The sequence below is a fragment of the Tubulanus polymorphus genome, chromosome 1 (genome assembly GCF_964204645.1).
Source record: "Tubulanus polymorphus chromosome 1, tnTubPoly1.2, whole genome shotgun sequence".
In the NCBI taxonomy this organism is placed as follows: Eukaryota; Metazoa; Nemertea; class Palaeonemertea; order Tubulaniformes; family Tubulanidae; genus Tubulanus; species Tubulanus polymorphus.
The window spans coordinates 19,141,578-19,155,528 of record NC_134025.1 but is presented as its reverse complement, the minus strand read 5'-3'; the positions used below and the strand labels follow the sequence as shown (position 1 = coordinate 19,155,528).

Here is a 13,951-nt window from a genome sequence, read left to right as displayed (position 1 = left end):
AGGGGTCCGGTATCATTCCCGGAACTCGCTTCCACCAGCCTCCTGGCCTCACGACATGTGATTTCATTACTGGCGCTGTTGCGCATGACGTCATATATAGATTTGCAAAATACTTCCTTGTTCGGTAAAAAAACGTTCGCTGAATGGTCCATTCAACAGGAATTCCAACAGAAGCCTAAAGTTGTTTGTTGCAAGCGCTGTGATAGGTACAACTGGATTGGTAGTCGGCTAGTAACGACTCAAGTCAAGGGTTCGGGGAACGACTTAAGCTTAGTGGGTTTCGAATTTCTTTGACGGATGAAGATGCACGTTTCGTAATAATCCAAAAAGCCAGCAAACATCCTAAAATCTGGATTTTCCCATAAAATTGTCCTGTGGGATTATTGGCAGATAAAAGTAATAATAAAATGTTAGACGCGTAGGCATGATTTGAATTTTTGGTTTACCTATGTTATCGCTATTGGTTGGTAGTCTGCCAAGAGTATGTTAATTCGCAGCACAAAATTTAGTGGTAATACTTACGGGGTTGTCTTTTATCGTGAAGCAAGAAGAATTGATGCGCGGAGGTCGTAAGCTTCGAACAGATGATGCAATACTTTTCGAGAAAAAGCGATAAAACATCGAAAATTCTATGCTTTCTATTAGTTACTTGTGTTGACCTATATTTGTGTTTCCAACGTATATACAAATACTCCGAATTTCCCAAAATTTCTGCACCTCTGACGTAATTTTCGGAGTCATAAAATGGCAAGCAATTTATTTGACATTCGTGCCGAGCTTAGTTAGTTCGTTTGTGAGGATTATAATGGAGTAAATATCTAATTTAGTATCTCCTAATTAGTAAATTTGGCAATTTCTATAGTCCTAGCTTGGCTTTGTCTTGTCATTAGCTTATTTTGACTTCAAAATACATTCTTTCTTTGAAAAAGTAATAGACGATGGCACCAGCCCGAGCCGGCGGCGACAAGGCCATTTTTGGAGAGAGGCAGTCGACAAATGTTTGGCATCGTTTTTGTGGAAATGAAAGTTAATTGGTTCCACACAGTTGTATGCGCTTTTTCATTTGCTATTGCCGTAGGCTAATTAGTGTGTTTGACGATGTTTTTGTGGTATTTTGGCACTTTGCCTAACAGCGCATACACGTTAAAACCCGCGGACTACGTAAATCAGCTAGTATGTAATCCATATATCTAACGTACGTACATACACACTGCGGTGCATGACAAAGTGTATGTATACTCTGTATTCACTTTTGTACGCGCGCTGCGCTACTGTACTCTCCTAGTGCGTACTAAAAATACTGTCATACGGTGTCTGTTCCTAAGAAAAAAGTCTTAAATTGAAATAAGCTTTATTAGGAACGCTTTATTGTCGTTGATATTCATATGAACTATTTCTGTGGCATCTATAAATAAGTGTGCTCCTATTTTAATTTCGTTAGATACTTTGTCGATGTATACTTAAATATTATATAACTTTGTCAAGGTCTGGTAAAATCGCTGTTTCTTGACGTAAAACCATAACAATAATGTATATCCATGTACTATACATTACGGTATCTGGGTAAGCAAAGGAGTAGAATGTGTCCACTTAGTTCCACATACTCAAAAGGTTTTTAGATCTTCTAGAATGGGAAATTGACCGTTTTAAAAACAGTTAATTAATTGCCAATTAAGTTTTGATATTTTCTGTTTTTTAACTTGAATTTTTATCTTTTTTCAGGAAATATTCTGTTCTGAATGGTTGAGCTTGAAATTTTTCAGAGACAGCAAAATTGTAGACTCCTGGACCCAGTTCCACAGTTGTGGGTTGGAGTCAACTCTGAGTTAAAGATAGTTCACTTTCAATAAGTTAACTCAAGAGTCAAATCTTAATTCGGAACTGTGGAACTGGATCCTGTATGATAAAATATTCAATGTTTATTTGTTCTAAAAATATATTATATGGCAATTTCAAAAAGTCAATAAATTATGGTTTGCCACTTTCTGATGAGTATTTGTGCTGTCTCATCATCTAGGCCTATCTGCATTTAAGATGCCGTTTGAAACTGCTGGAATGATTGGATAGAGCATTGCGTAAAATCTAAGACTATAGGAAAATATTGCCACATTCATCAGGAAAAAAATGAGCTGGTAGGCCTCAAATGAGAATTCTGGAACTGTTTAATTGGCTTCTTGGATGTTTATGCTAAATACAAAGAATTCCGACAGCCGATTCCAAATTTTGTGTCATGCTTCCCAGAGCCCTTATAGTTTTCTGGACATATTTAAACTAAAAACTAACAGCCACGCAAGTGAAAATCAAAATTAATACATGTATAATTGTACGTTCTTGTGGATAGTAGAAAGGTAAAACAGTTTGCCTGTGGCAAATTATTTTATTAAGTTATGTTTATTCCGAAAAATATTAGACATTATGATATTATATTATAATGTCTAATATTAATATTATAAATACCATAGCCAGGGTACAAGTACATTATAGGCAAAAAGGTTAAATTAAACATTTACAAGTTACAAATTCAGCATAAACCTGGCATAAATTTAGATATATAACATGCTTGTTGGGTTTACATGAAATGGCTAACAGAGTAGATACTGTACTTAAAGGTCTATTGTCGGAATTGTTGGTAGTTACTGTGAATAAATTTTGAAACATTGTTTAGCATTTGAGTGTTAGTTTGAAGGTCGAAAGGGGAGATGTTGCCGTTTAGTAAGAAGTTTATCTTATTGGTTTCAGTGAGATTGGAAATGTGATTGTGTGAAATGTTATTTCATTGTCAAATGATGAAAACAGGGTGTCTATTTTTGTTTTGTGGCCAGGTGACTGTTACTGGCATTCAAGCAGGAAGTGTTTTGCGTTAGCTGGTTTGTTACATAAGTTGCATGAAGGATACGGACATTGATAAAGTTGTGAGCATAGAATTGAGATTTTAAAAGGAGGTCGGCGCATAATCGGTTGAGTGAAATTTCTTCCTCACGGTTTATGTCCTTAATCAAGTAGGTTGGAACAGCAGTCGAAACTTGATGTTTAATATGCGACTTGAATAAAGAAAGCATAGTCAGCGAGCGAAGATTATTGTTGGTGTTATTCCACGTGTCAATGAGTGAAAAGGAGGGGATGAACAAATTTTTGCACTAGTGCTGGCTTGTATGGTCAAGGGTCAAGGATTTCTGATGAAGTGAGGTAGAACCGATTTGTCTGTATCAAAGATAGTAGAGACATAAGTGGGAATATTTCCTGATGTGAGTCGGTACATATGTGTTTGGAGTCGTTCTTTCCTATGAATATCTATGAATATTTCCAGTTAAGACAAGAAAGGACTTTGCTAGAGTTCGAGCCACCGATACACGCGGAAATGCAAAGGGCTGCTGATTGGTGGACTTGGTCCAGTTTCGCGAGAGAGGCTTTACTTGCACTGTTATACAAAATATCTCCATAGTCGAAATGGGGGCTAATGAAAGACGAATAAATCTTATTGAGATGAAGGGATGTAACAAACCGGGATAAATACTTCAGTGGATTTATTAATTTTTGCACCTTATTTGCCTGAGACTCATTAAACATTAAACGAGAGATTTTCGTTGAAGACGAATCCTAAATGTTTGTTGGTTTTTTACTCGCAATGACTTCGTTTCCCAAAGTCAGCGCAGCAGACTTTGTAGAGTCTTTTTTACTGAAGATCTACGCTTTTCGAAGGTTTAAAAGATAGGCACCAGGTTTGCGACCACTCAAAAATCTTATCTAGGTCCGATTGTAGTATAGAGTTGCCTGCGCTGGGGTTATTTGGATCAATGGGGATGAATGGTAGAGAGGTGTCGTCTGCATAAAGGAACATTCTAGAGATAAGTGTATCTGGGAGATCATTGATGTAGAGAAGGAATGAAAGAGGACCCAAGATCAAACCCTGAGGCACACCAGTGTTGATATCGCCATCCGGAGATATGTCCGAGAGTGTTGAATCGACTTTTATGCGTATCCGGCGGTTATCAAGGTAGCTTGAAATCAAAGACAGTGCATTTCCAGTAATACCGTAGGATACTACTTAGCTTGTGGATGAGGAATAATAAGGAAGAATGTTGAACGCAGTAGAAATGTCCAAGAAGACCGTGCGAGTATGTTTGTTGCGATTAGATAAAGTTATCGAATGAATAAGATGTAATAGCCAATAGCTGGTTTGCTGTTGAGTGACCCGCAAGGAAACCAGATTGGTTGGCATAGATAAGGTCGTTGCTTAATAAATGGTGGCTAATACTGTTGTACACACTTCTTTCAAATACTTTAGGAAATGAGGGTAAAAGTATTATTGGTCTAGTTTACCGAGTTAGATTTACAGCCTGAGCCTTTCTTGTAGATGACAGTTACCGTTCCAAGTTTCCAACACTCAGGGAAAGAGCTTTCATCAATAAGTTTATTAAAATGTCGCGCTAGTATAGAGGATAGACTATCGACACACATTTTCAGCATCTTATTTGTTATTAGGTAATAGCCGCATGCTTTGTTAGTATCAAGATTAAGAATGACTTTGCGTACATCAGCTGGATTAATTTGCGGTAAATTTATATTGTGGGGGCATCTATTTGGAAAAACAGGCAGCACAGGGTCATTATTAACTGGCAAGTGACACTTCGCTCTCAAATTATTGAGGAATAAATGTGCCTTGTCAACTTGACTATGAACCGTACTGTTAGAGGCAGGGTCGGTTAAGGGCGGAATAATTGACTGGAATTTATTACCCATAAGTTTTTTTGTAAAGAACCAGTAGTCTTTAATTTTAGTCGCGGCGTGATCAAGACGATTAAGCAAGTTATTTTGGTAGTTGATCTGTGAATTTTTAATCATTGCCTGTACTAGAGAATCTTATTCATTATATCTATTTAGGTGGAAAATGCTTTGTGTTCGTTTAAAAGATTTATATAGATGCTGACGCTTATTAATATGCGTGTTTAATTGTGGAATGAAACACAGTTGGTCATATGGTTTGATAATTTTAATTACATGTGATATGTTGGCTTAGAAGATATCCATAAGTTTAGTTGACAGTTTGAGTGAGCAATCATTCACGTTCTTGTCGAGAATAGGGTTCCAATCGTACGTATTAGTACTCCGGTTGAGCTCTGCTAGGTTGCATTTGTCGTATTTCCAGATAAGTTTTTCAGCATTTATATTTGGCGCGGTGCAATGCAAATTGAGTTAAACAGAGAGAGCGCAGTGATCCGATTTTTCGATTGGGGCCATAACATCATGCTGTAGAAGATGACTGGGAGAATCTGTTAGTAGTAAGTCGGTATCTGGGGTGATACGCGTGGGTTTATTTATCATTTGATTGAGATGTAAGTCGTCAATTATAAGTTTAAATTGGCGACCGGGAGTGTCGGTAGTGTCAGATTTGCCAAAGAGATTATTTTTGCTGGTAAAATCTCCAAAGATCAGAAGCGAGTCTTTATTGGTGTTTAATTGCTGTTCAGCAAAGAGTTTTTCAGATCTTTAAAATAATCTTTACGGTCGTCAGTAGATTGTGAGGGTGACCTCTCCACGGCTCAACTCAATAGTCCCATTCTTATTTTAGATATATCAATATGCTCAACTCGAGGAAGTAATATTGGACATGTTAGATGCAGTTGATCACAGAACATTATTTTTTGAAGACATTGCTGACATTGTCGACATCAATCAAATATCTACTCTTTTATTTTGGTTGACGTCAACATCATGTACGTGTACTTTATTATGGACTTTCGCTTTAGCGAAGTCAATTTTGCTATCGCATATGAAACTTACTTCGTTTGGTACAAAATAACTTCCTACCTAGGCTTAGTTTCTCTTTATTAATTTCTTAGTTAATTTATTGATTAAGTTATTTATTTGTTGTTGGTACTTCGTTTTGGAAGAACACTTGCCCGGTTACGTATATTCATGCTTCACACACGTGCGTGTCATATATACTCGCTGCTATGTGTTGTATCGATCCATGTATGTACATGAAAAGCATGCCTCGCATGTGGCCTAGTTAAAGTTTTTATGGAAATTGCAAGTGATTCAACTGCCAGGGTTCATTGTAGGCGGCTGTGAACAGCAGTGAATTACATTAGGGCAGTGAAATTGGGAAAGGGGGAAGTGAATCTCGGAAATTGTTCAATTTATGAAAATCAATTGCCTAACGAACTTCGTATAACAGTGTATGAAATAAATGAAATCGTCACGCAACGAAACATAGAGAGTGTCTATTTGAGTCAGTGGGGAAAGTCCACTACCATGTATATTCATGATGAAACATGATGCAGTTGTGTGTGATTACAATATGTATAGTATGGTCACCGGGGTGTTGAATAGCTGAATAAATTAGCACTTTCATATCTTATTGGTGCCTAGGCATATTTTGCCACCAGAAACGATGGCTAGACGTATCGGCCCCACTCCGCGTGGTTGCGCCACCGCACGGGATTTATGCGAAACAGCAAACACAAACATGGCCACTCTCTCAATTTTCAATGATATAAATTGTATGTGCATTTCAATTATTTCGGCTGTTAGGGTTTTAAGGCACAATATAAGTTGATGATGTGATATGGCGATGTTAATTAATGATAATTCCGCAGTGAAGCTAGTCACGAACGGTGCCGATTGAGTGTACAGCTGCCAAAAACACTGAAATGTGCGTAGTTGCGTAACTATTTGCAGTGAATTGCAGACGAAACATGAAGCCTTAATGGCCGTTAAAAAAAAAATTATACCAATCGCAATTGTAAAATAAAAATGAGATAGAACCTAAGTTAAAATTCTGGCCATTTCTAAAATGTTATTACTAATTTTTAGTCAGTGCCGAACGTTTAGTTTTCCAACAATAATGAGGGGTGGTAGGTAGTCATGCAATTCAAGTCATCATTTATTACACGTTTCTTCCGTGTTGTTGAAAATCTCGCGAGTCCTGGACCAAACCCCATTGAACAATGTGATCTGTGTGCTGGCCACAAATGCACACAGATCACACTACACTACCCATTACACACTCCAGTACCCACAGCTTTCATATATCCATCCAAATATTTAGAGTGTTTTTCTTCCTGGATTGTAGTTCATGACATGTTCTATGATTGTGAAGAGTTTCCAGGTCATCAGTTGTTGTATATGGTCTCCAGGGGCATGAATAATCGAATAACTTACTATTTTCATATTGCATTGGTACCCAGGCATATTTTGTAACCACAATATATTACAAAATGACATGCTAGTGACACGTTCTATGATTATGGTGAGTTGTATGGTTAGTGCTTTGATGAACTGACTAACTCTCTCAAATTAGTGAAACTGTGCCCGATCTAGTTTTGTTATCACTGGAATCTATGCTAGATAGAAGTCATGGATCTTTGTTCTGTGATTGTTTCTCACGTTGCTAACTGCTCGTTTTGTTCACTTTCAGTGGTTTGAGCCACACAACTATTGTTACTTCAAGCTCTTTGATCTCGACTAATACATCCACTGTTAGTTGTGTCCAGCTGTTATCTTAGTTTTATTAAGTACACTCGCTACTGAGCGAGTCTTTATTCCACTAAAACTATCAATTTCAAACATCGGAAATTTAACAATTAACTTAAAGCAACAGCATCCGCCTCATTGAGCTGTTTCATAGACCTGGTGTTGAATTTGTGATTTTTAATATGCATGCTTGATGTTTTTCAATTTTCAGAATTAATTGAAGCTCAGTCATGCGTGAATGAAGCATGACCGTTATTACCTGGCATGGTGTGGATGTAATATGCTAAGTAAATCCTAAGTGAGATTTTGAGATATCCTCTTTATTATTTACATATTACAAGTAAAAGCAGGCTTATATAATTTCCCGGCAGGCTGAAAAAATCAAAGGTTGTGACAGTTAAAACTGGTTGATTTCATAAACGATTCCCTCCATCCAGCCTGAAAAACTAACAGGGATTTGTCGGCGTGAAAATTGAATTGCACATCCATTTAAAAAGAAGAATCATTTTCAAAATTTACTGGCAATTAAAATTTATTCTTGAAAGCGATTTAGTCATGCATTTTCAACAAGTGTAGGTACATGTCTAACAGAATTATTGGTCCAAACATACCATACATTGTGTATAATTTGAAATGTATTGCTGCTGTGTTTTCCAGCTACTGATACTTATATGCCAGGTGCCTTCGAGAATCCATCCTTTGACGTCAAGGCCTTTGGTCCTACTGTTATGAAGAGTCTAAAAACTTTTTAATTGCAGAAGCTACAATATGCACAAATTTTCAAGTTGTTCGCAACTTAACTAAATTTCCCCTGGGACGATTCATATGTCCGACATATGACAGTATGAGCGATGATCACACGTATTGCTGTGGCAACCCTGGAGAACAACAGTGCTGTACATTTTGGGATGAGTAAGTATATATGAACATATATAAGTGAAATAACACTCTCAGTGATTATGTCTCCCCAGTTGGGGGTGACAATTTATTTTACACTGTGTCTCCTGTGCTAGGTGCTCATTCTTGATGGATCAGGATCAACTGCGTTGATCCTTACAGAATGGTTCTGAGAGTAACTTTCTATTAGCTCTTGGTGGCACAAACTGTAACCATTTGAATATACACAGCTAATTTTTTTCATTAGGAGGAAGATAGGGGTTGGAATTAATATGGAGAGTTCCGTCCATCAGCTCTTAGCCTCAAAGAAGTACTGGGAGAATATGTCCAAAATTTAGATGAATTTCTCCCTATTCTACTAATTGATGCTTGACCTTGTTTCTTCAGAAGGGCTTTCCAAGTGATGTTCTTATCATGAACATAGTATTGATTGTTCTGCCACATGCTAGTGAGTCATAGGGAAAACCAATTACCATCATCAAAGCTGAACATGCTTACTACAGTGCAGCAAGATTTCATCTTTATGAGCTGTTTATACATCATTGCAAATCCGAGAACAAATCGATTTTTGACCTCAAAAGTAAAATGTTCTCAGTTGATCTTGCTCGACCCATTGTCCTTTATTTTAAACTTAGTGTGAGGATTGGGGCAGATTAGATGTCTGTCCCTGTTAAAAATGGAGATTTATCTGCCCTCATATATGGCCACCAGGGCAGCCATCTTTAATTTCTTGTTAGCGCTATACAGCCAATAATTCTTGTTGGATCTTCATAAACTTTAGGTGGGTTTGGCTAGAAGAGATGTGCGCCCCTATCAAATATAGAGGTCATCGGCCATTAAATATGGCCACCGAGGCAGCAATTTTTTTACTTTCCTGTTAGCACTATACAGCATGCAATATCTGATTGATATCCATGAAACTTGGGTGTGAGATTGAATACTGGTTTATCTGTGTTCGACTTTAACGAATATGAAGTATGTTCATGAAGTATGCAATAGGTTTGTTTCCTGTCTCAAATGTCTTGCCCATTCACTGTTTGCTTACCTCAGGGAGACAAACCGATTTCCCAGTGTATAAGTCAAGTTTTTGAGAGCAAAAATCAAGTTAAAAAAATCTAGGTCGACTGATACACCGGCTACATTTTCAATATCGTTTTAAACTAATGATATTTAGACTTCAGGGTTGCTATGATAAAAAGGAATATTAATTTATGTTAGGCTAGACTCATATGCCAATTGACGATGTTTAGAGTTCAAGGTTGCCATGATGAAATGGAATATTAATTTATGTTAGGCTACACTCGTATACCAATTAGAGTTTAGGTTACTGATATACTAAGATAGTTTCTAGTAGTTTGGAAACACCGGGTCAACTTGTACACCACAAAATACAGTGCTTAGCATTGCCACATTCTAGTTTACTTTCAGTCAAACTTTCTAGCCCTCTTGGTTCAAGTCCAGTATAGCGTGGAATGGTTCCCCGCTCAAAGATACATTTTTAGAAAAGGAGTAATTCGGCTGTGTACTTTTCAAGACAAACCAACATACTGACATACCGACAAACCGACATACTCGTAGTCCCTCGATCCAGCCACGGGTAATCAAGGGAAAAACCCTGTCCCTCGATCCTAACCACTTTTCATAAAGGTAATCCACGCACATACCAAGCCCCTCGATCCTAGCCAATTTATACAAGGGTAATCCACGCAAACACCCAGCCCCTCGATCCTAGCCACATTTATATAAGGGTAATCCACGCACACACCCAGCCCCCTTGATTAGAGCCACTTTTTATAAGGGTAATCCACACACCACACAGTCCCTCGATCCCAGCCACTTTGTATACTTGGGTAATCCATGCACCACTCAGCCCCTCGATCCCAGCCACTTTATACAAGGTTATCCTGCGTACATACCCAGTTCCTCGATCCCAGCCACTTTATATAAGGGTAATCCACGCAAACATGCAGCCCCTCAATCCTAGCCACTTTATAAATATATATATATCCACGCACGGGTATGACGATTTGTCGGTATGTCGGTATGTCCCTATAGCGTAATGTCTCAAGATTCAATCAGTCTAATATTGGCGGATTTATTTCCAATGTGATAAGTCTCTTATGATGCCGTTGTTTTCTCAGTCCTTGAATTAAATAAAGAGCAACTCAGAGGTCTCGTTCATGTAGTATATTGTCAGCAGAATAGAATGAATATTATAATAATTACAAGTTACATATTTTTAATATTTATAAAAGCAATAGTATTTGACGCTTAAAATATGATATTTTATTACAAGCAAAAGCTAGATTTAACCACTAATAAATCTGACTCTGTATAATACATCAAAAGCACATTTGAAGAGATATATTAAATGATTATTTCTCCAAAACATGCCTCTAATACAATCTCCAGAGTTCAGGTCACATGACATAAAAATGGCTTACCTTGAATTAAATAAAGAGCAACTCAGAGGTCTCGTTCATGTAGTATATTGTCAGCAGAATAGAATGACTGCAGTTCCATTCCATGGGTATTTATACCCATCTGCTGAGAACTAGCTGAGACATGAGTTTGATAGTTAATTAGCCATAGTTATTAAATAAACAATACTTGCTAGACATGTATCTCACAGTTTAGACATGTTGGCATTAATATAATATGAGAATAACTACTCTTAAATTGTTGAGTGTCAGACACCAATTAGCAACACAGGTCTGTGGGATTATAGTAATTGCAGGTGCTAATTAATGTTTGACACAAACTGTTACTAAGTTTATAGATACAATATATGGAATATATGTTTATGATATAACATTAACTATGACAAATTAAGACATTTCATTATTTTAAATACATAACATTATAAGCCAAAATCAGACTAAATATATATAAAGTATGGCTGTGTAAAGTACCGCATGATACTACCCCCTCACCTGAAAAAAAACTTTTCTCCTGAAAAGTCGATATTACATAGATAATAGAATAACAGTAATTTAGTGTATATACAAGAATAAGGATACACCGACAGCTTAATTTATACCTAGGCAGGTAGGCCTGGGTATGATGGAGGATGGTCCATCTGTGGTGCAGTAATCAATGGAGTTACACGTTTATGGTGCTCGATAATCACATTCGTGGCAAACGGGTGACGCAATATTTTCTTTAATATGAACGCTTGATATATAGATAGTTTAAAATATTTAGGTATGACCATAGCCTTATTATTGTAACGACTTATAACCGACATGTCAGCAATATCAATATGTAATTCAGGCATCCAACACCCCATAATCTGTAGATTTGATATCCTTAAGGGTGGTATGATGTGCCAATGCGACGGACACATAGATAGTGTCATAAGTGGCACTATAACACAATGAGAGCCACATGTAACCTCCAAAAGAATACGAGTCTCATTTCCACGACGTAATGCTTTTTTGAAAAAGCAATACAGTAATATGACAACCTGTAAAAGGATGGTGGTATATAATAATATTTCCAAAGAGCTTATAGCTAAGTAATTAATGGGAGTCGTCGTCGGTGGTGGGGTGGCAATATTGTCGTAAATGAACTTAGGTAGTATTGCTGCCCTAACCGAATGTACTCTTTCTAGGGTGTTGAGTGTAACAGTGATCGTGCGTAGCTTTTTGCAAGTAATGAATAAAACAATGGAAACAACACTGGACAACAGAAGCGCTGCCAATCCAATGATATCACTTAATGACGTGGGCCATGGAGCCGGCAATGCAATAGCACCGTCCAGCAGGCCTTCAGTCAGTGAATGATACACCGATTGGTCATGGCGAGTTGCATTAGCCAATACTTTCAAATTCATAGCGATTTTGTCATCTGTACCAAGAATATGAGAAAATCGATGATTGAAGATGTTAAGGTTTGGTAACTTCATATCTATGGGTTTCGAAAAGGTGGTTCCACCAAATATTGTTGAATGAGTACCGGTTGTAAAAAATTCTTGTATCAACGCTAAATTGACGGGGTGAAGTATCTGTGGTTCGGTCGAGGAACCATTGCAACTTGATATACGCGGTGGAATGACCAGACGTTCCGTGGTAACGGCGCACCCACAAGGCACCCTTAATTCACAGAAGTCACATCCAATAATGTGCTTTTTCTTGTTTTTACATAGTAGATTGATATGCGATACTCGTGTAATTAATATGGCGGGTGATTCTAATGGCTGAATATTTGAAGAAATGGCATTGGGTAAAACGTTGAAATTGCACAACTTTTCCACCATGATTTTATCGTCTGCGAATACAGCATATTCACAAGATCCTGCTGTGGCCGGCTTAACAGGAACACTAGTGTGACACACCTTACTACTGGTGGCTTCACAAGAAAGTAGTTCACTTGTAGTTAAGAGGGCATAATAAGAGTTATCATTCGAAAGCGGCAGGTAATCAGCATGGCTTACTAATTTAGTGCCGTAATTCGACGTGCTGTTGATAGGCACGGGAAATGTTTGAATTTGAAATAATTGTAAAGGGTACCGAAAGTATGAAAGAGGCAACTTAATAGTTAAGAAAATGCTATCCCGTCGTCTAGTGTAAAAGAATGAAGCTTCCGAGAAATAATAGTGTACGTCCGAGTTTTTGAACATGATTTATAGTCCCTTTCAAGACATGCGGTGAGATTAGACTCGGCGGAATCTTTCCAGAAACCAATTGGCGAATACCTTCATGAAACTGATTTATAGATGTCGTGATAAGATGTGAATTACTTAGAGTAGTGAACAGAAGATTATACATTTGTGAACTAGTCATTTCCATATTATAGATTGATTCTACTTCATTCTGTACCTGTTGTATCATATGATCGGTTGCCATCAGGAGGAACAGAACAATCGCTGTGGTTGCCAATCCTACAAATGAAAAAGAGAACCTCAGTTAGGACCGAATGAATCAAGGAAGAATGCGGGCCCTGCATCTAACCTAAAATCCTAGCACAGATAGTTGGCCCTAATTGAGAACTAATCCAAGAGTTGAATGGCTAACTACACTTGTGCTTGCGTTGGTTTCTGTACATAGGGGCGTCGACGCTTACGACCATCTGCCCTCCTTGCTATGTGAAATGATCGAATTAGGTGGGCAGGAATTGAAACACCATCAACTTCATGTCTACCGGGTATACCTGCGTATCGTACTTTCCAAATCTTTTTGCCACCGACACATTTGTATGATATTAAGGCATCGATCTGGCCTGGAAATTTAAGAGGCAAGTCGGCTTTGTCAACATGCCCATTAGGATTATCATTGATAGGTTTCGTTGTAACAACCTGCTTGCCACCCAATGATATATCAGTATTAGTAATTGGGGTGCCATCAACTACCTTGTCTAGCTGCGTAATGTCACTTGTTGGTGCTTGAGTAGGCGTTATCTGAGTATCGTCATCTATCAAATGATCAGGGCGATCTTCAGGATCTTTAAAATATTTCAATAACTTGGCGTTCACTGCACCTTTTCTAACCTTATTAGTATCCTCTTTAGTTATATGATACGTGAAATTATCATTCACCTTATGAATATAATACGGACCGTCCGTTTGTTTGTACAGTTT

At 37.7% G+C, this 13,951-nt stretch overlaps 1 protein-coding gene across 2 annotated transcripts in view; it reads left to right on the top strand.

Moving 5' to 3' along the window:
- LOC141907858 (uncharacterized) overlaps window positions 1-13,951 on the top strand; it is a 115,521-nt gene that overhangs the window by 44,351 nt on the left and 57,219 nt on the right. For both annotated transcript variants that reach the window (XM_074797614.1, XM_074797605.1), the window contains exon 3: window positions 8,235-8,388. In XM_074797614.1, coding sequence (XP_074653715.1) covers window positions 8,235-8,388 — 154 coding nt within the window. The remainder of the gene's footprint in view (window positions 1-8,234; window positions 8,389-13,951) is intronic.